Here is a 26,330-nt window from a genome sequence, read left to right as displayed (position 1 = left end):
TGTGTAATCAACGAATGAAATTTGATTTAAACCTACTCTCAAATTATCAACAATATGCGCCATGTCCGAATTTTAATATTTCATTATACTTACATACATAATATGTATGTATATATAGATATTAAATTTCAAAGAAGAAGTTTACCAGTATGTAATAATTTATTTAAAATGGGGCCGGCTAACCTTCTAGTTTAGACCACACAATTAAGAGACCATTAATTATTTTCACTAATACTTGAAAACGATAAATTCCCTGGTAAAATGTCGCCTACATGAAATGGCAGAGATGTACTAGAGGTGTGAGTATTAATCGAGTTTGTTTACCTATTAGTCAGAAGGTGTGCATTGATCGATGTGTGTCCACTCTTTTCACAAGTTTAAAGTTTTAATTACCATGAATTTGTAATGCAATTAATACTTTATTGTATGTACGTCTAATATGTATTTTTTCGTAAATATTCACTCATAGTAGTTAAATTAAAAATTAACTAAGAATTTTTCACTCAAAAAGCCCTTTCCAGATTCGTTTAAATATATACTTACACACCCACATTAACATTTCCAATAGAAAACATTTAAAACTTATTTGCATGCCAAACTGTTTTGCGTCTATGCGTTGCCCAGTCCCAGCACACCGGCTAATGTTAATTAAAATTTTACACAGCAAAACGCAAACAAGCTTTTGCTTATCTACACACACATACATACATATGTACATGCATACGTTCTTTTACTTTTGTATTCAAAGCTAGACCACCACTTGGCTGTTGCCGCCTGATTTCGGCTTCCTCGAAGTTAAGCTTTGTATTGCTTTATACTTTCGATCCCAGAATCCATACACACCCAAACATAGACAAATATGCACCAACCCATGGAAACATTTACGAATTTGCAAATTAGGAAAATGTAAAGTTTCTGCCGTTCGGTGCGTGCATCGAATTTTCAATACAGCCCAGCCAGCTTCAGTTACTACTCTGACTTTCTTGCAGCAAAATTATATCAAAAAAAAAAAAGTCTTAAGGGAAGCACAGATTGGAGTAGGAAGCTTGGGTCTTCACTTTGTTTCGAACTCTGTGTTTTAATTAAATGCAGATTACGCACTTCTATGCAAAACTGGTTTTCTTCGTTTCAGCAGTGAGCACTCAGTATTTGTTTCATTGAAATTCAGACAGATTACAGACAACACCCACGGTACCCTCTAAGGAACTTTGTGCGAAAGATTCGAAAGTGTTTCTTTGTATGCAAAAGTATCGATGTGTGGTACATTTAAAGGGATATGGTTTTAAAGTTGTTTATTTAGGTACAAGGTCGTACAAAGTGGAGAGAGCTTTGCAGAAGATCAAAAATCATTAAATGCTTCTAAGGTCGTTTGACTTAACCAGCTGATTTTGATATGGCGAGCAAGTTTGGCATCATTAACACAGATGGTTCTAGTATTCTAGAACCCCCCAAAAAAAAAAAACACCAAGGTCATTTGATATATACAATGTCCGGTACTCTTCTGTTAGATTACTGGTTATCTAAGATAAATATCTAAACATATAGACATAATACAATTATTAAATATTTTGAAACACTCAAAAATTTTCAAAAGTATCAAACTACAGATTTCTTGACACACATATTTTTATAATTCCTATGACTTGTTTATAAAGAAAACTAATTAAATTCGACTTTTCGAACAAGTGGCAACCCTCTGTAAAATATTTTCTAACTACAACTTTCTTAAACATCTTTCGCCTGGAAGCCATAGTATGCTATATGCATATAATCTAATTTTCTTAATTCCAGTTCAACTTGCTTTTCGAAACAGGCGGTAACCCTAATACATGTAAATTAGATTAGAAATAAAACCTCTTCAAAACGATTTCGATTGATACCCATATTTTAATTTATGAATAAATTGTCCAGTTAGAACGACGAGTCTTAAAAATTCGCAAAAAAATTAGAAGCTTCGCACAACATCTTCTTACATGGATAACGTTAGTCCACAGCGACTTTTGACCTTCCATTCGAATCTTTTTCAACTTTGGATTCACTTGAAATAAACTTCTACATTTTTGCTGTTTTAATAGCATTTATATACATAGCTGTTACTATATTTTTTTGTGCATCGAATCAAAAATATACCCCTGTCTGACAAAATGTGTGATTCATATTCTGATGATAGAGATGATTATGATGTGCTATGACCCATGAACTCCAAACCAACGCCCTGCAAAGGGCTAGAGTGACATTTGTGAACAAAGTGTAAGAGGAAGTTTAGAAAATTGTTGCATATTATTTAAAAGGAAGCATATTTGTTTTTAATTTTCTGTGGACATTTATTAATTAGCTTATTAATTTTTCAAGCTTCGGAAGCCTAGAAAAAACCTCCAATAAGAACGACACCTGCAACTTCAACTGATTAATCGGCCAGTTGATATTTTAGTTTACTAATCTGTAATTTATATATTTGTCAATGTTATTGTGGCTTGTTAACATTTTTTTATATATTTTTAATTTTAAAGTAATTTTGAGTGGCAGCTAAATATCTTCCATAAAACTTCCTCAAATTTAATGATTGAAACACAATTTCCAAGGCCAGCTTCACCCGTTTAAGTAAAAGAGGCAAACTTTTATATTTGCCAACCATTTAAAATTTTATTTAAATAAATATAGGTACAAATGTATATCTAAAGTAAGATATTGAAACGCGTTTAGCGAATGAACGTCTTTTAAATGCACTTTTATGTAGAAGTGGTAATTTTGATTAGGGTTGCAAACTATTTATCTAAAGCGTTAAATCTCAATATATATAGAAAACAATGCCGCTTACGTACGACCACACATAACTCTAGAACGGATCGTTTTATTTGAGCAGACTTTCTTGTTGGGTTTTCCTCAACCCATTTTTAATCTTTTGCATAAAGCGATATAATGCATGCTTCTAGCATGTTTCTATATGAAAATAATATCAAATCATTAAAAAAAACAACGCAGGACATATAACTGCTATGAAAAAATCTTAGTATGGGATTAGTATGAGTTTTATACAATAGTCGATGGCGGCACATTCAAGAGTAAATAAGGGCCAAAATGAAACCACGAACCATTTACCGACTTATGAAAATTAAATTGAATAAAAGTCGCTCGTACGACATGTGACACCCACTACTGACAGCATGTTGAAGGTAAGCCGGAATTGTGAATTGTGGTTTCGGCAATAAATCTCGATACCGGAAAACGCGCCAAAAACGCAATGAAAGTGTTGCAAACACTGGAAAGTTTAATTAAACTTAAATAAATGTTCATGAATAAATAAATAAATTGCATAAAGGTTTATGAAAGCAGCAGGAATTTTTTCGTCTGAAAATTCAACAAATGTTCTGAATTTTAGGGAGCCTCAGTGAGTTCAACACAAACGAAATAAAAATCATACGTTGTCATTCCAATACAAAACCGTATCTGCCTTATTCGTATTTTAAAGTCACAACGCGATGGTATTTAGATCCAGAAATGCCTTAGGAGCAGCATGTGATACTGTAGCAGAATAATCCACATACTAGCACACTTAAATGCTGCGAGACTTCATTTAATATTTGCCCTTTACAAACACTGCTAAATACATTACTACTTGTGTATGAATCCTTATGCTTTCCAATTTTTATATATGCAAATTTTAAAAGATTTACGCCATTTACCCATTTTAAATGTTTTCCGTCAAGCAAAAAAATTTTCGGTGCAAATGCAATGCTTTATTCGCCTACGTGGCTGGTAAGAAGAAGCTAAAGAAGAAATTCGCGCAAACGTATTCTTCCCTGCAGAAAACTAATATTTTGTCTTCGTAAGTGGGTCAGTAAAATTTATTTTTATTTATGATTGCAGTTATTCGGTTATGGTTTTTCCGCCTTTTGATAAATGTCTTTTGATTTTGTGCAATTTTCCTAGAAAGGCTAAAGGTTTATAAAACTCTAAAAGTTTCTATGAACATTGTACGACAGAAAGTTAATCTGAATGCTGGTAATTTATATAAAAATTAAAAAAAAAAATGGATTGGTTTGGTGCATCGCATGCATACATCCATACATATTTATATGATAGCTCTTACATAAATAGCATTCATTGAATACTCGATGCATAAAATAGCGAATTTTTGGTGAATAAATAAGCCGACTTTGTGATAGCAGGTCAAATTTTCAAACTGCTAATATTTTTAACCGCTCGTTGACCTTCAAATCTTTATGTGTTGTGGTTGAATTTCATAGATATAGTCATATATCATATTGGGAATTCATATACATACATATATCAATAATACAATAATATATGTACATATATATATAGATTTTATATATTTTATACAAAAAAATTTAAAAGCATTAGATCGTTTGTATTTTCATTTATTACGAAAAAAATTCTACATTTCTTTTATGCAATGGACGCACACTGTACCTGGTGCATTGCTACTTTTGCAGGCTGTTTCTTTTTATGAATGCATCACATATATAGGCTCTGTTTTTTGTCCTTGTAACAGATATTTTGTCATGCAAATATTCCTTCCAATCTACTACTGCTAAGACCTTTCATCTAATAGCTTATTGCACCCATTTTTATTTTCAGCTAAGCGAAGACATCGGCTACGTGTTATACTCGGCGTTAGGCTCCTTTTACTTGCCCAGCTGCATAATGGTTTTTGTCTACATACGAATTTATTTTGCTGCCAAAGCGAGAGCGAGACGCGGCATTAAGAAGCATCCACGTAAAACGAACAACGAACAGGTGAGCATTAGAGAAGTATATACGTACATATGTATTTTTTCATATTTTTACAAAAAAGAGGATACATTTTCTGTATATGTCAGCTAGTGCACGCGAATCATATGTCAATATCCTTGGAAGTAACGTGTATGGTTTTTGTGATTTTTGCTGCCAGCAACAGCACTCGTGTACACGCATGCAATGATTTTTGCTGAAACTCTCACTCACACAACTACATACATGTGGAAAAAAAATGCCTTTGCTTGGAGGTGCAGAACTCATTTGCAGCGATTATTGCTGATTTACAGGAATATCTGCTGTGAATATCTGTATCAATTGCTGGCATTTCCAATTGCCACTATCAGATGAATGTGCAATATGTACATATGTATGTATGTATGTGTGTGGGCAATGGATTTATCCTACATATTGTCAATTCGCTGAAGAACAAACAGCCGTTTTAAACGATGCATATGGTGCTTCGCGTTGTTGCTGCAAGCGGTCTTTTAGAAAAGCCTACAGCATTGATGAAACAAATCTGACGAGCTAAGAGCAACAGCAACACCGAAATTGCATACAAAATTCGGCGAGTTATAAATATTAGCGGCATGCGTGTCCGTCTGTTTATAATTCTCTGCATTCAGTGATTTTTAAAAGCTCTTGTGGTTTGGCGTTTTCCACTCAACGGAGTTTTTTTTTTGGTTTTGCAATATGAGATATTCACTTTCTGATCGGGGAAAGGCCATTGGCGAACGTCTAATTGAATATTGTTTATTTTTTGTGGCAGCTGTGGCCGCGTGATTAGAGGTGCGTGTCGCCACTCCATTTAGCCAGCAGTTAAATTTAGAAAAAGTGTTGAAAGTGCATTTAATGTCGAGGGTTCCGTATTATGGAGATGTAGGTTTTGCTGTAGATAGAAAAAGAGTCGTGGATATGTAAGGATCACTGAATTATTTTGACCGACGATCAGGTTTTTATTTTCACCTTAAAAAGTTAGGACAATCACAATTGTTTCTTTTTTGAATAACTTTGAACAGTTTTCAAACAGAATGTTCATATTAGAGGCAATAGTCGTTGGCATCAAATACCACATACTGTGAAGTTTCAAGAGTGTATAACGAAATTTAAAAAAAAAATGGCAGCATGCAGAATATCTATCGCTGCCATAGGCGTACGTAGGTAGGGGCTGGGGGTGTTGCATAATCCATAATCCCTTAAGGGATCTTCACGTCCATTTCCACAGTTTTGGTAAACTGCTGATTGTTACTCGATATGTTTATAAACAAATGATTGGTACTTCTTTGCTGTACAAAAAATAAATTGTAACAGAAAATTTAATATATTTTACTCAATCATATCGATCATTTACTTAAAAAAAAAAAGGTAAAATAATTACTTTCTTCTAATATTTTCTACTTAGCTTGTACTTGAAATTTAAGTTTATATATGCTTAGCGTGCACAGAGATTTTGTAGAAAAAATAAATAAAAAATAAAATCATCGCTAAAACAATTTATTGATTCGCAGAAGACCCCCTAAGACAATTCTTTAAATAAACAAGTATTTTTTTAGCAAAAAAACAAAAACGAATGCAGTTCCCATGTAAAACTTTAAGATTACCGTTAATTTCTTCATGATCCCATGATCGGATATAAGCCCAATTAGGCTAGAACCACCTCTGAGGTACTACCTTTCCATAAAAAAAAAAAAATATTATTATAAAAAAATATTCCGACGTACAGAAAACATCCTCCTTTTTTTAATTGGTTAAAAAGAGAAAAATTAACGAGGTGAATTATTATAAATTTTTTAACATATCTAATAAAATTTACATCACAAATAATCTCAGCTAGTTAATTAGTTAAGATACTTCCAAATGTTAAAAAAAAACGGTGAAAATTTTCTTCTTGCCAAAACGAACGAATATAGTATATTAAAACTAGTGTGTCGCCAAAAAAAAAATTACATCGAGTAAAAGATGGCTATGATTTGAGAAACTAAGATTCGATTTTTTAAATTTTTATTGGCACACTCTCGGTTACATACGTACATGAATAAAGTAGTATATATGTGATTTATTTTGAAACGAATTTCCGTCATCGCTTGTCAAGCTTGGTTTGCAGACACAGACTAAGAATAATTCAGTCAAATGAGGGCATAAGTAACAAACTGACATGTACATACATATATGTCTGTATTTCCCAGTAGAGTCCTCGCTTAAAATATTAACTGCAAATTTCCGAACGCCGTCATTTCTAAATGAATTTTTGTGTTGTCATACCACTGCAATATTATAGCTGATTTGTTACTTAGCACTTTAATACTCTACTAATTCTGACTAATTACTGGAATTAGAAAAGCTGTAAGTGTTCTTAAAATGACATTACTACTGCTAAAGCTAAACATAAATTAACTCATTTGCAGCTGAAAAGCTACTTAAATGAATGACAGCTAGATTAGAACCAACATAAAGAAAACTGATAAACGTGGCTAATTGCAAAATTTAGTGACAGAATCGCAGCTTAAACTGATTGCAAATTTACTTAGGTAAGCAGATTTAAAATATCAGATAAACAGTGGTAATCAATTAATGCATTTGAGTAATGGCTAGATTTTAATTAACCTTTTTCGTTTCTGCCAAAGAGCGATTTCATATATACACATACATGTGTAAACATATATATGAATATAGATATATACATACAAATATGTATGTACATATGTGTCACGAAAATTATAAATGAGTACGTTGAATCCAAATGCCTTAAAAGGAGCGCACAGAACTCGTTTTGGCTGTGGAGCAGCAGGATGTGTTGCGCTTGGCATTCTGGTTGCTTGTCGCGCTGTTAGTTGAAACCCGTGTGTAACGAGCTCAATTCATTATTATTCCTCATGATGCTCATATTTTAGCTCATTTAAATGTTACGAAACGCGAGTAATGAAAAATGACGTATGTACGTGCCACTTTGGCGCACTCACTCATACTCGAATAACGCTGATAGATGAGCTAGCGAGCGCAGTAATATGTCAATTACAGCTATGTATGTACAACCATAAAAAAAAAAAAATTATGGAAACGACTAAAACGAAAAAATTGGAAAAAACACAAAACCAATATTGTAATTGAGAATTTTCCAATTTCGTACATTTGTACAATGTTTGACATATTCTCATTATTGCTTTCGAAGCCACTGGGGACACGTTTGCGCCGAAGTTTCGTTGCCGTATTCGCGTATCGCGCGGATTATTAATGAATTTGCACGATGAAGCATACAATCGCTGTAAAATGGATTTCCAATTTATGTTGTTGCAGTTCATTATCTGTATTGAGCCGTGTTACATATTCATGAAAAAATTTGCACACATACATACATATCTACATATCGTCACCTCAAATGCAAAAAGACGTAACACACAACAACGTTGAAAATGCAAAAAGCATAACTAATGAAAATTCATCAAATTACAACTCCCCACAACATTTTATGAAAATAATTAAAATATTAGTCGCGACTTTTTCCATTTCATGTACGATGTTGTTACATACATATGGGCATATACATACATACGTGTATGAATGCAAGTGTGGACAAAAAAACAATGGAAAACAGGTTAAATAGGTTGAAATGTCAAAGCAAACATGAAATTGTTTGAATAGGTATTTAGTGTTATTGAAATTTAGGTTTCAATCATTTTCGTGGAAGAATATGCTCACTTAAGCATGCACGGCACGCTTGATTTTTTCGTTTCGGTGTTTTACGATTCCAAATAATTTCCTAACGATTTTCTTTCAGCGCTGCCGCCGATTACACTGTGCTAGTCGGAAAATTTGAACATTGTTAGGTCATATGTGGTAAACATAATTCAATTACGTTTGTTTTGGCCATCACAATCGTTTTTCTGGTTTGGCTATAGTTTTCGAGTTACGGTTGAACTGATTCGAATATTTTTTTTTTTTTTATGTTCGGTGTAATACCAGGATCATTTGTAACAAAAAAAGCTTCGAGTGTTGCCACCAGTTTGAAAAATATTGAAATTGATAATACAAATTAAATATTACATTATGAGTATCATACCAAAGCAGTTTAAGAAGGTATTCAGTTCAAAAAAATTTAGAGAAAATTTTCCACCTGTTTGAAAGTCTTAAACTCAGTAAAATTGATCAAATTAAACAAATATTTTAATATGGATATCAAATTAAAAAGGTTCAGAAAGACTACAAACACATACGAATATATATGTATTGAATTTTTATTGTACCTAAATATTGAATAAATAGTTAAAATATAAAAAGTAAGTATTTTTTGGGGTCATGTTGGTGAAAATTTTAAACGCGAATAACTCGAAAACTAGAGCCAAACCAGAAAAACGACTATGATCAATGCAATAAGCGTACTCGAATTATATTTATTTACCACTTGTGAACCATCGATGCTCAAAAGAAAATTTATCGAGCACAGTGTTATTGAAATTTGATTTCTCTTGAGGTCACACGCAGTAGCATGTAATGGTTGTTTACTCGACAATCAAAATGAATTTCATCTATTTTTTAAATTTTTATTTTTTTTGTTATTCTATGAATGGTTTGGAGCACTCACTCACTTAGTTTCGTGATAACCCCTAAGCACGTTCTAGATATGGAATCGCGTATTTATACCAGATTATGAAAATAAGCATGCCCTGGTTTATACAAAAAAGCATAACAGATATATGTACATATGCACACTAGACTGCCTCACTCCCTTATACAATAAAAAAAAAAATAAAAAAATCGGTACTGTTTTTCCATTGGAATTATAAAATCCATTATATTTTAAGATGTGCACCAAAATATTTCGGAAAAATATTAAGATTTAAGCGAGCTGGTCCAATTTGAAAATACCTCCAAAAATGGAGTTTGTTTTGAATAAAACTAGTTTCTTAAAGATGTTTTTGAAAAAATCCCCTCAAATGACAAAACCGTTTAAAAACTAAAAAAAAAAAATTAACGGAATCGTAATAATGAGATTTTTGATGCTGTTTTTTAACCTTTTTCAAAGATTGGCATAAGAAAAACTTAAATACCTGAATCTAAACTCACCCTTTTTATTTCTTTGCTAATCAACTCATTCAAAGTTGAATTAAGATGTGTTGGTATTTGAAAAAAAAAATGGGACACGAATGACTTTTTTTTGGACGGCTGAGATACCATAAGTCTAAATCAAAATAGTTTTGGCCCAGTTATTCAAGATTTTCGTAAATCAATCTTTGAAAAAAGTAAAAAAGGCAGCATCAAAAATCTCATTATTCCGATTCCATTGCACTTAAACCTAAATATTTTTCCGAAATATTATGGCGAACGTCTTAAAATATAATAAATTTTGTAATCCCGGCGGAAAACCGCAACTTTTTTTGGTGATGCAGTCTAATATACATACATATCTACTCTTTTGTTCCAAAAAAAAAACTTATTTGAATTTCCATTCTCCTGCAGGTCACCAGCTTCACCACCATCGGCAAGAAGGGCACCATTCCAATGCCGTCGTCGAGCGCCATTAGCGCGCTGCAAATGAATCAGCAGCGTCAAATAGCCACCATTGAAACACCACCGAATAGCGCCTCGCTGCCAATGCAGATACCCACAGTGACGTGCGATCTCGCGTCGGACATTTCCACATCGGAGGCAGCCGACATGGAGCCGCATCCACTCGTCTATCCGAATGGCAACTCAACCGTACCGTCCCCGCTCAGCATGCTTACGCCTGGTTCACCAAACTGCACGCTGTCCGCGACGGACCGGGAAACACTGAAGGTGAGTACAATAGCGACGAGCCGCGGCGCCCTAAATGTGCCCGTGCCACCGTCAATGGCCGCTGCAGCTACGTCCAATTCACCAGCTTCCAACAATAACAACAATGATAGTGCCACGCCCATCGGCACTGATGGCGTGACTAGTGGGACGGCGCCAACAACAACTGCCACAGGAGCCTCCAATGCCATGTCCACCGGCGCGACGCTAATGGCACCGAACGCGAGTGGTGGCGCAGCGGCGGCGACAGCAGGTGCATCACCAAATGAGTTACGCGTCTCCCCAATAGCAGGCCGGTGTCGCGCACTCTCGGTAGGTATTGACACCGATATGGTTAGCGAATTCGATCCATCCAGCTCCGATTCGGGTGTGGTAAGTCGTTGCGCAGTGGTAAAGCCGCTGAAGTTCCGACTATGCCAACCTATCTTCGGACGCAAAGCGGCAAACCAAGCGCGACGAAACGAAGCAAAGGCGACTGCCACAGCGGTGGCGACATCGAAAACATTGAAACCCTCCGAAGTGGTGAAAGCCGCACTGGAACCGGCCATACCAAAGGTGCAAAAACCACGCGATCCCGAAAAGGAGAAGCGGCGCATCGCTCGCAAAAAAGAGAAGCGTGCCACACTTATATTGGGTCTAATTATGGGCAGTTTTATAGCCTGCTGGCTGCCGTTCTTCTTCCTCTACATCCTGGTGCCGGCCTGTGGCAGCTATTGCGACATACCGGATTCGGCGTTCGCGATCGCTTTCTGGCTGGGCTACATGAACTCCGCCTTGAATCCGGCCATTTACACCATCTTCAATAAGGACTTTAGGCGCGCCTTTCGACGTATACTATTCAAGTGATGTTTGGCCTATGTGTGCTGTTATCGGTGCGTTCATGCGAGCATTGAGAAGGCCACCGAACGTGCCATGGGCAGCACACCCATTGGTTATGGCATGTACCATTATAGGCGATAGATTTGGTTATTTGCTTTTGTGCGCTACAAAAAAAAAGAAACAAAAGCTGGAAGCGGAAATGGAAGAGAACAACTCCAAATATGTATATTTGTCCAATACCCATTTACTGTGAATGAATGAAAGGTATAGACTAGGATCGTCTTTAAAAAAAATATATAGTCCAGTACTTGCAATGGTAATTTCAAATGTTTTTTTTTTGTATGTATTTTCGCGTTCAATCTAATTCGGTTATTGCAATATTTTTAAATTGGAATATGCAAATTTCCACTGACTGCACATAAACGTTATTTCATCATTGTGTATAATCGTTACGAAAATTGTTGACAAAATAAAATTAATGCTCATTTTAAAGCAATGAATGGCTGTGAAACCAATGGGTAATTCATATTGCTTTCCAATTAAATAGTTTTGCAATTTGATTTCTTAGTTTCTCTTTCGTCGATTGGCTTTCTATGCCAAATCTTAGTTTTTCTGTACCTACTATTGGAAATAAAAGTTATCTACTTGCAGCGAGTCATAACTTTGCACATTTTAAAACCAGAGGCAATATTTACCTACGACTGCTAAGCTCAGTTAAATATTTTCTTTATTTTCCAACATTTTCAATACTACAATGCTTATATTTTTTGTAATTCATCAACCAAGGCTAATAAATTACTTCTAGATACAATCTTCGCTATATACATATTCACATGTGATATATTTTATAACAAAATCCACTGGAGTTACTTCGCAGTACGTAATCCCACCCTCTCTTAAGCTCTGCCATATCTCGAAGCTGTGGAAGGAGGTTAACTCTGGCCAAGATAGATGCAAGTCTATTTTGCAAGACAATTGAAGGACAGTAGGCAAGATAGTTTGTTTATTCTCCTTTGTCAACTTACATGGTGAAAAACTTGAGCATGTATATCAGTTTGCTTGCGCTGCTCTAACAGTCGCAATGGCCGAGCGGGCAAATTACTGGCGTGCCATTCGAGAGATCCGAGGATGGAATGTTCAGGTAGCGCGATTTGTTTTCTTCATTTCATTGAATTTTTTGTAATGCATTTAATTCTCTTTTCATTTTTGGACTTTATTGTAGGGCAATGCGATTGCTCGATTACTCGAGCAAGTTGGTTAATTAGTTATTCGGTTAAACAATTACTCGAGCGATCAATATTTTTGACAGTTGCCGGAATTGCATTTCAACCTTATATATTTATATCAGGAACAGGTAGAGCCTGCGAATTTAGGACTGCGGTGACTTTTTTTTAGTAAAATCACTGAAGAGGACAACGCTCAGAATGACTACACAACCCTCTTCCAACTCGACACTTCTATCTAAAGAACATCCAGCCTACTCTACTCGTAAAGGTGGAGCCAGGTTTTCATTAACTTTTAGCGATCACTTTAAGTAAGTTAATAAATCTTTGTAGCATCCTTTGAGGGTAGCAAGATTTCTCAGCCATGATTACTCTCGGGATAGACAGGTGCTTTGTTGACCTCGTACACCAACTGCTCATCCGCAGAGTGGAGAGTACGAAACTGGAAGTTGAGGGGCAATATTGAATTAGAAAATTAAACGTAGGCTACCTAAAAGAGTCGTATTTTGCTTCTCTAGAGGTACACCAAGCTAAAACGCTATTTTTAAGGGACCGAAAATAAGCGTTGTAATGTTTTTCAAAAACTACAAACTTTTTTCACAGAGTAACATCGTTGTTGGTCTTCTGATCATCAATACATCCTGCAAAAGAAGTTTACTATCAAATGTCAAATGATACCAGTTAAACTGAGCCAAATATCTTCCAAATTTTTATACCAATCGATTGGCCAAGACTTTTGCATTTCACTGAATAAATAAGCGAATCAAAAACAAGTTACAGTCGAATTTCACTACTAAAATTTAATGGACTATAAAACGGCATTCTCGAGATATTCGTCGAGTTCACTGTGACTTGAACTAACTCGGAACCCCGGCCTTCAAAGCCAATGGTCTTACCTACTGAGCTAAGTTCGCCATGTAAACTGTTGTTGCTTTTTCCAGTTTTTAATTTGGTCAACTCAACTACATGATCAGGGCAACGATTTTGTTGCTATTTAGAATTGATGATATGTGTATTGTGGTTGGTTTTTGTATTAAAGTTCTATTTTTCGAATACAGATATTTGTTTTTTATGGCCTTTTTTACTTGGCTCAGTTGGACTGATATCATTTGACCGAAAAAATAAAATTAACCTTTTTCCGGTAGAGTTTTATTTTTATTTATTTTTTTTCAAATAAATACCTTAAAGGTCCAAACATTTATTTTTTTCTCGAAACTTTTATTATAATAGGTATAACTGGTAGGTCCCAACTACTTTTACTTCTTCCATTTCCTTAAATGGTGGTAAAAAGTGCCGACTTTCTTAGATGGGAACAACATAATTTTCCGAAAAATAAAGCCAAATACTCAAGGGCTAACACCACAGCTGCACTAACAGTATAGAAAAATTGCTACATTTACTTATAAAAATAAATTTTCTATTCCATTCAATTCATTTAATCAGATTAAAATGGCAATTCAAAAATTTCTAAATTTGTCAACTATTTTAAAATTCTCTTCCGTTGGCTTTTTCCCAACAATTAAAAATCTCTGCAGCCAATTCGACAAATTTTCCAGTCAATTATTTATTTTTTTTCCCCCCCTTTTGATTGCAGTTCACAAAACATTTACAAAGTTTTCTACAGATTTGGTTTTGGCATACATAGGCACACATACTTTTTAGGCCTGCAGTTGCACTGAAGTCAACAGCAATACGTTTGGGTATTTGAAAATTTAATAAAAGAAGATAAATGTGTCGTGCTGAACGTTTACATATACATACATACATACATACATACTTAGGCACATACTGCAAAGCACTCATGTAGAAACGTTTTAGTGAAATATCAAAAAATTTGTTGATTTCAGGCTGTAAACCATTATTAGATATACTTCAACAACTTGTCGATAAATCGAGTTTTCGAGTTGAATTTGTTGATAACCCCAAATATTTCTGTAATGGTACTAATGGCCTGACCACATGACATTTGCATGCCGAGAGTCGAACAAATACAATCTAAATAAGTATGCAGCAATGAAGCAAACGCCTCCAGCTAGGTACGATATGAGTTTATGACATTTATGCAACTTCATTTTATGGTGCTGACTGCTTTAAATTGCACGATATTTGCACAAATGCATTTGCCATAAAAACATTTTCATATGTACATATGTTTGTTGAAGCCATTATAAAGAAAGCACATACATATGGCCAGTCGGATCGTGCAGCATGTGGTTCCGAAAATAATTCCTTTTTAGGTAAGAATTTATTTACTAGTGAACCCGCATGGCGTTCAAACGCCCAAAATGGAACATAAAAAACCTAAATAATATTCCAAATATTAGTCACAGTTATCACAGCGATCAAAGTGCCATATTTCATCCAAATCACCATTTACCGATAAAAAAGATCTTAGGTAAAAAATTAAAACTTTACCGCACGTCTACAGGTTATGGTCTTTAATTTGACCTCTCATTTTTGAAATTCAAAAGAACGCTGAAAATTGAATGAATATCACAGAAAATACCTTCTCGTATAATACACATACAAACACTTTTAGATTAATATGTTTTTTTTTCGAAAAGGTGGCCAGCCTAATTAAAGATATTTTCAAACTAAAGCGCTCATAAATTTCTTTCGATTCACACCCATATCTAAGTATTTGATAAAACTTGTGTAAACGTAACTAAATTCGACTTTTCAAACAGATGGATGTCCTTTTCAAAAGTTATTTCAAACTAAAATCTTCTTAAATCTCTTCCGCCTTACATCGTGATACACAGATGAACTAAATAATTTGTATTTGATGAACATGTTGCAACCCTCCTAAATAAATGTGAGAAATAAAGAGTTTTCAAAACTATTTCGATTCCTTTAATAATTCGTCGAGCTTATTGAATAATTTGAATGTAACTTTTTAAAAACGTGGCAGCCCTTCTCAAACGTTTCAAATGTTCGCACTAAATATTTCTTAATACTTTTTCGTTTGACTCCCGTATTTATATAATTTACATAAATTTTGCATTAGTTAATTAAACTAAATCTTTCAAACAGATGGCAGCCCTCTTGAAAAGTATTTTCAAGCTAAACTCTTGTTAAGGCTCCTTTGACTAAAATTGCGATACATATTTTAATTAAGTGATAAATTACGTTGAGTTTGATTTTTTAAACATGTGGCAACCCCACTAAATATAGTTCAGAAATAAAGATTTTTGAAACCTCCTTAGATAGATACCCAAATTTTAATAATTCATTTAACTTATTAAATACTTTGAATTTACCTATTTAAACAGGTGGCAATCCTTTCCCATCACCCCGAAAATAGTCTTAGCGTTGAAAATAAAGATTTCTTAATACACTTGCGTTCGACATTCATATTTTGATGTTTCGTATAATTTCTATATAAGGTAACTAAATTTGACATTTCAAGCAGGTGGCAACCTTGTTCAAAATATTTTCGAACCATTACCTTCTGAAATACATTTCTTTCTTCTCTACTTCTTTCTTACTTCTCTTACTTATTTCCCTTAATTCAAATTGAATTTATTTCTCAAACAGGTGGCAACCCTCCTATAGTTAAGTTAAAAAACAAAGCTTTTCAAATATATTGCGATTAGTACCCATTTTGAATAATTGATAAATTTGGTTTAAATAATTTGAATATAGACAAGCTTTTAAAAGGTGGCAACTCTTTAAAAAAAAAATCCTTACCCCACATCTACAGCCCGAGCCCTTTAATCTGACACCTCACTTATGAAAATAGAACGAGCGGTACGGATCTGATGGCATTTATTATTAAAAATTTTGATTTTAATTGTTCAACAGGTGGCAACTCTTTTCAAGCGCTTTAATTTGACATCCCATTTTTGAAAATCGAACGAACAGTGCAGATCTTTTATGCGGAACACCAAAATGCCTTCGCGCATTATATATATAGATATAAATTGGAAATTTGAAGTACAATTTATTTCTGTATGAAAAGTTAATAAACATCTGGTGAAAAAGTATTCGCATCCTTTCTTTATCATAAAAAGGCTGAAAATCTGTAAATCATGAAAACTTCACTGCTAAAATCAACATTTTGCAATGCTTTGACTTCGGCAAATTAGTTCGAACGAGAATAAAAGGCTTTACAAAGCTCTCCAAACCAACAACAATCACCTTATGCAAAATTGACTGCTTAAAAAAAGCGAATTAAAAACGTCCGGTTTTTGGAACTACATACATACATACTTCTGAATGGAAAAAGAACCGTTCAATAAGTACATTTTGGAAGAAACCTAGTCCGACTGAGTTTCATTGCATACAAATATTAGCATTTATACTCACACATACATACATACATACATACATATTCAATAGTGAAAAGCCAAGACTTACTACTTAATTAAAAGATTTGGTTAATTAACTGGTATGAGCTGATTAGTTTTTAAACCGATGCGATGCGATGCGATGGTTTCGAATTTCTATAGGAATTTCTGATTAGAAAGTGCATACTTAGAAGTTTTATTTCATTTCAAAATGAATGCATAACCCATATGCAATCAAAGACTATTTAGATTGCATAGTATTTAACATTTTCGCCCACAGAAGGTGCAGAAGGTGCGTGGAAATAAACCAATTTACAACATTTATTGGCAAATTGTTGTTTTCTCAAGTGAATTAAAAGTTTGTGGCATATTTCAAAAATTAAAAAAAAAATTAAAAACTTATTAAAGTTTTGAATACAAAATGTTAACCAGTATTTTATGGTATGCACAATATGAGTAACTCTTATCAGATTTTCTTATCGTATTTTTTTTTTCTTTGTATAAGAAGATGTTTTATTTTGAATGTTTGCTTTTTTGCTTTTTTCGTTCACTCACACAAACACACTTATCTCCATTTATAAATATGTATGCAACAGTTTCAAGTATATACATACCTAAATGAAGCAGCAAACATTAAATGAATATGAGAGCTCATCTCAGAATATAAATGTGTTGATCAGGCGTTTTAATATCATGGCACTTTCCACTACCTACATACATATCTATTTACTATCCTCTTGCTCGTAAGCCTTTAAAAGCCACTTCAAGTAAACAACTCGTTTTATGATCAGTGCTAATCCACTTATTTATATTAAATGGACATCTCATAACTCTGCACTACTGATGCAGATGAAAATGGCGCGCCATTTCTTGAAGTGAAAGTATGCATTCATCTTAGGTAACTAGATAATACACATATCGCCTTGATTCGAATATGGTATGCGATGGAGGGAGAGAGAAAGACAAGGGAAGTGTGTGGAAAGGTAGGATTTCATAGAAGTTTGTACGTACAGTTTTTATTGTCTTGCCATCAAGCAATGCACATAATCCTTGTCGGAAATTAAAAATTGATGCATACTTCCACTCCCACTCGCACTCACATACACACACACACGCATTTATTTATTTATTTATTGCGTGCACGTACATACATATATAAATTTCCTACGGCGTCTTATCGACTAAGATATTCATAGTGCGTTAAAATAATCGGTTGCCATAAGCTTCACGAGCACTAAAGTGTAACGATATTTGTTCGCAGGCATATGTATACATATGTGCATATATGTAGCTTGCATTAATATGCATCCACCTATATATGTATATGTATGTATGTATGTACCTCAAATGATTCATGGAAATTGTGTCTCAGATGTCGTCGTCGTCGAATGAGGATTTTCGAAAATAAATTAAAATTGCTTTTGCTCGAGCATAAATTGCACACGTACAAAGAAATGCTTATACAAATGCGTGGGTATGTACATTTTAAAACCTTGAGTGTGAGAGTGCTGCTCAAATTTGCCAGCCTATTTGTTGCATTCATACTCAAAAGTGCAGATTTAAAGCGCTTGCTACTTAATTATGAGTGTTTATATTGCCCTACTTATTGGCTTTTCAGACGCTCTACAAAATTGCTTCACAATTAAAACTACGTATGCGTTGTGCTTAGCTACTATTCAAGTTCACAGTCTAAGTATAAATTTATCAGCCATTTGCGAAAACCAAAATAAATTCTCGCTTAAAGCAGTCTTTGACATTTTCGGGCATATTTTGAATTGGTGCAAATAAGAACATTTTCGCAATGTGGTTTAGGCAAAGCCATCCTCGCGTCGATGTCTTTGACTATATAGTTTTATCAGGTTCATAATAATAAAAACAACTTTCACTAATTTTTGAATATGTAAATATATTCTGTTGCACAAAGTCAATGTCATTGTCTATATTTAAAGAGCGTGTTGTAAAACCTCAGTCACCGTCAGCGCAGGGTTAAAATTAGCAACAGTTAACCTTGCAGTTTTTGTGCATCTTCAAGCTGTTGTCGCTAAGTCACTCGAAGGCATAGGACACATAAACATAAATCAACACACATGAGCATATGCACACATGCATACATGCATACATGCACACGAGTATGTACATAAATAAAGCTAGTTAGAAGAAATGTGTTATAAATAACATTTGTGAAGGTTACAAGTTGCCCACGGCCGAAGCAGTGTCATACAAAAATCATGAAGAAGAAGAAGAAGAAGAAAAAGGGGCTGCGGAAGGACGTGCAGGACTAGGAAATTTCACAAACGAACGAATAAACTCATTTAAATTATCATATGCGCTGGTGATTGTGCATGTTCATACATATGCATATACCTGCAAAAATTTGTGGGCCAGGTGGTCTACTGGGATGTAGTTTTAAAGTGTAAGCAAACGGACTAGGTTGCATACTAATAGTGAAAGAGCGATAACACGAGTACCGAGTACAGAATATCGATGATTTTCATGTGTACTGAGTAAGTATCACGAATACGTGTTAAAAACTTTTTAAAATAATTTTTGTTTTAAATTACATAAAAATTTCGAATGGAAAAAGAAATCGCCTCGCCTTCGACAATGAATGGGGGAAGAGGGTGGTCTTCGACTCGATAGCTTGGCAATTCTGCAGTATAACTGAGCTTCCATTATTCAATGTATTCTACCTTAATTGTAAATTCGAAATCAACGCCATTCTCGAAGAAAATTTTTTTGAAATAGAGCAAATCTTTCCTTTCCGAAAACGGGCTTCACCACATTTGTTTCTTGTTTTCTACATTTCGTCAACGTTTTTGCAAAACCGCCCATCGACCAGTTGCAAAACCGCCTAAATCGTCGTTGTGGCAAAAATGAGATTTGGTAACCCTGAACCCCAGGCTTCAATATGTATGCATAAAAATCGTTAAATCGTTATTAAAACAACAAAAACTATCAAGGCAATGCCTTCAATGAATAAACCGTTCTTTCGCACGTTTTTAAAACGCACCTTTAAAAATTATCAAATATTCGGTTTATATAAAATCTTATGAAGTTCAGTCCATAGTCCAAAAGGTGCAGTGTTGTCTAGGTGGTCCCATGTTATGCAGCGGTGGACCAGAGGGGGTCAGGTGCAATGACATCGCAATGTTAATGTAACCATATTACCATATTATCTCCATATGTTTGGACCAGTTTGGTTACAAGGAAGCCTGCTTCTGTACTAGTATTTAACCTAGTCACACTTTTTGCAGGGTACATACACCCTCACTAAGGTATACAGACATACATATGTATGTGCTTAGTCATACATATACATACATATGTACCAGTTAACATACTCTCTTCCTGAGTGAGTTTTTGTGTACTCCCATTGGCAACACATTAACCCAACACACTTGCACTGGTGGAGACAATATTGACATTGACACTTTCGCAAACGCATCCGTTTACTTTTTTGCTACTTTAGCGAAGGACTCGACGAAGGACGATGCCTAGCCAAGCCAAGCCAAGCCAAGCCAAACCAAAGGCAGTACTCAAATACGTCACAGCGGCATTGGAATTTTTTCCTCAAGCCAACATTCGGCACCACATGTGCTAATACATTTACATATGTACAAACAAGTGCTTGTTCAGTTCACATATATACAAGCACACACACAGAGATATATTTGATTGAGGACTTGCATTTGGCAAATATTCTACACCTTTCCACAAGGCAAGTAAATATGTAAGCACATTGAAATTTAAAATATCTTTATTTTGTTATGACATATGGGCATTATCTATATGAATTTGTGTTTATGCAATTCTAAACATTAGCAAAGGAATATTTTCGTTCTATGGTATGTATGTATGTATTGAAAATGTATCTATGCAATCGTTGGTAGAATGCGTATTGGTTTGGTTAGGTTAGATTAAGATCGGTTCGTATAGTGGGAAAGCGTTTCTGAAGGCTTCTTATTTTCCTACCGTAGAGGTACAGATTATTACTTCCGTTTATCAAGTCAACTAGAAAAAAAAAGCGCGATGCCAAGTGCTTGAGTCACCATTTCTGGAATGCTGGATAACAACATATCCGATATCTTCTTCAGAGCAAACTTGTTATTGTTTTTGGTTGGCACGAACGGATTACAGGAGTGGAGCTACGATTTCACAACTCCGAAAATTCGGATTAATTACATCATAGGAGCTTTATTTTTTATAAATATGTGCATATCTTTTTCGCAAATATTCAACATTCTTTCGTTTAGCATCTTCGGGATCTTATTTTCAGCTTTTCCTTTCATTTTTGTCACAATTTAACGTAAAAAAAAAGGCTAAGCAGATTTTCTGAATTTTTGAAGGTTGCCGTTTTTTTTGTAAGTGTCGAGAATGGATTTTTATCCTGTCTCGCCTGCAAATCTGTGGGTCCCAACATACCGTGCCCATTTCCAGTTCAGAACTCTGCACTCATGCATATGTATCGATGTATGTATGTATGTGTGACCTCATCTCGCATACTAAACAGTAACAATTGAAATGTTGACAAACGCAGCAAAGTTCCTTGTGCCAGGAGTAATCGTCGCGGATTTTCTGTGCTTTCACTTCGAAGCTGTGCAGAAAAATTTCCAAAAATCTTCGAGCGCCAATAACAACGAAAACTTCAAGCAAGAACAGGCAAAGAGATGGAATCAGGAATATCAACTTAAACCAACAAACAAAAGTAGCAATCACTCATATCAGTCACTGTAAAATCAACCAAATCCATCGGGCATCCCCATGAAAATGAACACGGAAATTGAAATTATTTACGAAGAGTATATACATCCGTTGTACTAAACAAAACTCTGGGGAAAGGTATTGTCAAAGATCTCCGTACGAAGCATGTCGCTAACTTTTAAGCTTAAATTCGTTATATAACAAGCGTACCTACCTCGCTGCCTCATTTGCGGTTAATATTCTTGAAGGTTCGGTAGACTGGCCTTATGTTTTGGAGAAATTATTTTTGAATGTTCCATATCACAACTTGCGTCATGTTTCACCATTTTATATTGGCATCCCGAAATCAAACTATGCAAAATTCGCGCCCCTAAGCGGGATGGCAGATTTTGATCCGTCTCTTTCAATTGGAACAATTCGTAATGCGTTAACAATTTACTACAACTAGTTCCTAAGCCCTTTTTTATTATAGTCAGTAAGGAATGGTTTTCCATTGACTGAAATAAATAAATAAATAATTAAATAAGATGGCTCTACGAAGCTACGAGTAAACTATACAACCAGTCTGAAATTGCAAAAGAGATTTCTACAGTGATCCAGAACCATAGAGAATATTACAAATTATGTTTGCATGTATCCTTTTTGATATTTGTTGCGATATCTGCGAGCTTATCTCTAACTACACAAATCTTTATGTTTGCAAAAGATTCAAGTTAATTTAAAACGTGCGTTCATGAAAAACGCTTTCCAGCATCATTCAACTGTTTCACCTTTTCCAATTCAGCAAGTACTCTCAGCTTTATTTTGCCTACTTCCATGGCATGACGACTCCTCCCTCTCATGCCATTGCTGGCATTTTTTCGTTATCATTCAGCAGCAATGTGCGCTTTGTAACAATTGGAGCCTGCAATACTTATATGTATTTCCATAGCATTGAGTACTCTTTTTGTACATATATGCTCTTCTTCCTAGCTTTTCGTCGGCTCAATAGGAGCAAACAATGATGTCAATCTGTATGTCAGAAAAATTTCATAGTTGTTTGCGTACACGTTTGTACTTCAACTCTGGTGTCACGCGAAATATTTGAAAATTGTTTTTGGCAATGCTGTTTGTCTTCCTCCACGCTTTTGTTGTTGTTGTTGTTGGTAATGCATTGGCAGAAAACTTATACAGAATGCCTACAAACACTCATCAATTTGCTGCTACCGAAAGGTTTGTATATATACATAGCATATTTGAAGGGTTAAGCACTTAGGCAAAGAGGCACTAGCTGCCTTATTGTTTCAATAAGTACGTTTGGAGAGGAAATATTGAAGCTACTGTAAAACAAAGATATGCACGTATCAGACAGATGTTTTGTTTTCACAAGAACTTCAGTCTTTTTCGGCAGGAATCCTTTGCTCTATCGAACGCACAGAAGTCAAGTTTTATTAAACAGAGTAGAATAAAAATTAAAATAAAAGAGCCATGGTTGTTGCCAAAGAATCACTCACATTTGAGTGAGAACTATAATATTTACTCAATTATTTTACACCAGCGCCTTAGTCCTAGATTCAATACAACACACTTGAATTTAAATGTGTAATTTTTAAATTGAAAACTTAATTATTTACATGCCAGCAAATACAAAAAAAAAACATTTAATTAACATCAAAGTAATACAGGCTGGCTGCATTATAGATTTTTCCTCTTGCTGTTGTTGTGGTCTCGTTGGTGTGCTATTTGTATATACAGTCATTAAATATCAATTAAATAAATAAATGCCAACCATTTGTTATGCAAAAATGTGCGCACATTCGCCAGTGCAACAAAAACAATGTGACTTGAAAGTACAACAACTGGCACACTTGAAAAAGGTACAAACACAAGCAAATTGAGATATTACCATAAAAAGTGTTTGTGTTTAATACATTTCCATATATGTACGTATGTAAGTGTATGTGTTTGTGGTATATGTGGCTACTTAATATGTAAATTAAACTGTTTGTATGCAAATATTGAGAAATTCATCGAAATGGTCATTGTGTAAAGAAATACTGATTGTCATTTTAAATTGGCATTGAAATATTAAAACATTTACATTTCAGATATTAAAACACAAATTAAGAAAACTTCTCTATTCAGATATGTAATGAAAATGAAACTCCAACCAAATTAACACGATATGTTCGGCACCGAGTTAGAAAAAAATGTTAAGTGAGCATGCCTTTTGCTCGAGTTCTGCTAAAAAACTTCTCGGCTAAAAAACTTTTTTCTAAAGAGTGTAAATAAAAAGTGCAATATTTGGATGAAAATTTGCGGAATTTTCTTTACTTTTGCATTAGGTTTGGAACTCTGAATTTTGCGGTTTTATCGTAGAATTAACCACATTTTTATAAAAGAAATTACCGAAAAGTAAAATACTTAAAAAATAGTTGTCGGTATTGTAAAAAATTCGCTGTACCTAAACCTTATTGACTGACTGCACATATTGACAATTTGAGTACGAATTTCAGACATAATTTTGTGGTCAGCTGATTATGTTATTATTATTAATTTATTCTCGAACAAATTGAAAGTAGTAGAAAATTTATGTAAGCAAACTTCCTTCGGTGACCCTTTTGGCCACTTGGTCGTCAAGGGTTAAGATTTTTTGGCTAAAATGTGAGATCTCATATGCCAATAAATAAATAAAAAAAAACATGTTTGTTTAGCCATAATTAATTGTAACCAAAAAATGTGTCAAGTTTCCAAAAGTGCGTTGGTTTAAAATTGCTTTTTTTAGCTAAACGATATATTAGGTAGAGGCCTGTATGACTGTCAGCAGGCTGAATATGACTGTCAATTACATTTGTCCAAGCTTGCACCGAACCGAGAATTGCAGCTCGGAATTGCCTTAAATTATGTTTGGGCCTACTGCATAAAGAAAAATAAAACCAATAGGAACAAGAAAATTGTCTCTATTAAAAATTTTAGGTTAAGGAATAAAACAAGCGAAGTTTCGTAGTTTATTATTGATTTTTTGTAAAAATCCTATATAAAAGAATGAATTGACTTCTTTAATAAATCGTAAATTTCTTCTTTTTATGTTGGCTTTCCACTATGCATTAAATGGCAAAAATGACAAATGTCAAAGTTGGGCATTCAGAAATAATCGTCCATTACGTAATAAAAATAGTCACTCTACCTTATACTCAGTTGCGCCTAAAAAAAAAATCACCCAACAATTAGTCATTCGCCATACTAAAACCATGTGAAAAGTGAACCGGTTCGGGGAAAATGAAACACATGATAAGGCTAATTAAGTTCATTTCCACAAGGCATTTTTTCAATTGGAAAATTTTTTTGTTTTTTATTTATTTAGGTCTAAAAATTAGTGGGAGTTTCTTTTTGTTTTCATTCAAAAGATAAACCCGCTAAAGATAAAAAGGCTATCTTCTTAAAACAAAAAACCACGCACTGTTTTGTGTTAGTTTCGGCAAGAATGGAGTTACGGACTATCTGTACGTATCTGTTTTCTTTTTTTTTTCAAACAATCTAAAAAAAACGACAAACGTAAGCAATGAAATACAAGTTTTCACCGACTTCTCTATTTATATTTTTTCTTTTTTTTTAATTTTGTGCAAAAGAACTTCATATGCCTGACTGACCCAAGGTTTGTTCTAAAGCAATTAAATAATATTTTTTTATTGAAATATTTTCCAATAGGTGGCTTTCCTCGTTTAGACATTTCAGTTTTAAAGCTAGTCGTCTTTAATTTGATACCAAACTTGTTTAATTTGGATAAGCGGTTTGTTTTTTATCAGGAAATGACTTTTATTTCAAACTAAAGGAAATATTTGGCCGAGGTGACTTTAAAAACAATAACCGTCATTTTCGAAAGTCGGTTGTGTTTTATTTTTAATTTCTTGTATTAAATCGTAACAAATGCACGCATTCCTTTAAAATTATTCATTTATGATCAAATTTTTCATAAAATATATCTGTAAATTTCATAATTGTACTTACAAATTCAAGCTGGTTAACAAAAAAAAATTGCAATTACTAGTTAAATTTTTTGTTTTTTTTTTCATAAACACAAATTAAATACGTACATACATGCACGCATGCATGCACTTAACAATAACACATTAATTACCGTTAGCATTACAAAAACTGTAATTTAGTATCACTATTACATGCCAATAAAAATATGATGGCAATAATTTAAATGATACCCAATTTTTTCCAACTTTGCTCGCATTAATTTTCGTGGTTGAAAATGTTTAATAAAACTTTTTTTTTATTATAATTTCGTTACTTCCCATTTCATTAATATCATTTTGTTCTTTTTTCTGTTAATAGCGTTGCTAACACAGCAAGTGTTGACAGCATACACTTTTTCATTTGGCAGCGTAAAAAAATTGCAAATTTTTGTTGACATCAAAAATTACAAGTTCAATGGCAATAAATTTTAGTGGTGTCATAACATGGCACGAGGACAATTCAGAAAAATTTCAAAGCAATTGCTCGGTTTGGGCGGTAATTAAGGCAGTTATTAATTGCCGTTTTTTGTTTTTTGGTCAGTCGCAGAATTTAAGAAATCGTTTCATGCGAAAACTTTTAATGTTTCTAAATTTATAAAATACACAAAAACATTAAAACGTACATACATACATACGAGTATGTGCGTGTTCCGAAAACATATTCAATGTTTGTGAAACAACAACTCGTCATTCGGTGGGACTACGTAATCACTCATACGCCCCGGTCGGAAGTAAATGCCTTTTTTTAGGACACACGCATATGTAGT

The 26,330-nt window shown here is 34.2% G+C and overlaps 1 protein-coding gene across 1 annotated transcript; it reads left to right on the top strand.

Moving 5' to 3' along the window:
• The first annotated feature begins 3,164 nt into the window (after positions 1–3,164).
• On the top strand, positions 3,165–11,710 carry LOC118737592 (putative tyramine receptor 2). The gene is made up of 3 exons (XM_036468192.1): positions 3,165–3,173; positions 4,603–4,761; positions 10,213–11,710. The coding sequence occupies exons 1-3, from the start codon at positions 3,165–3,167 to the stop codon at positions 11,371–11,373; spliced, it is 1,329 nt and encodes a 442-aa protein (XP_036324085.1). The 3' UTR covers positions 11,374–11,710.
• Positions 11,711–26,330: the final 14,620 nt, after the last annotated feature.

This window comes from Rhagoletis pomonella, unplaced genomic scaffold (genome assembly GCF_013731165.1).
Source record: "Rhagoletis pomonella isolate Grant_MI unplaced genomic scaffold, Rhpom_1.0 Rhpom_scaffold_00004, whole genome shotgun sequence".
Classification (NCBI taxonomy): domain Eukaryota; kingdom Metazoa; phylum Arthropoda; class Insecta; order Diptera; family Tephritidae; genus Rhagoletis; species Rhagoletis pomonella.
Note: the sequence above shows the minus strand (reverse complement) of the source record. Positions and strands in the feature narration are given on the sequence as shown.

What these genes read in the sequence shown, in the direction of transcription:
- LOC118737592 (XM_036468192.1), top strand. An exon ending in GTAAAACGAACAACGAACAG is followed by an intron (nt 4,762 to 10,212) that starts GTGAGCATTAGA and finishes ATTCTCCTGCAG; the next exon opens with GTCACCAGCTTCACCACCAT.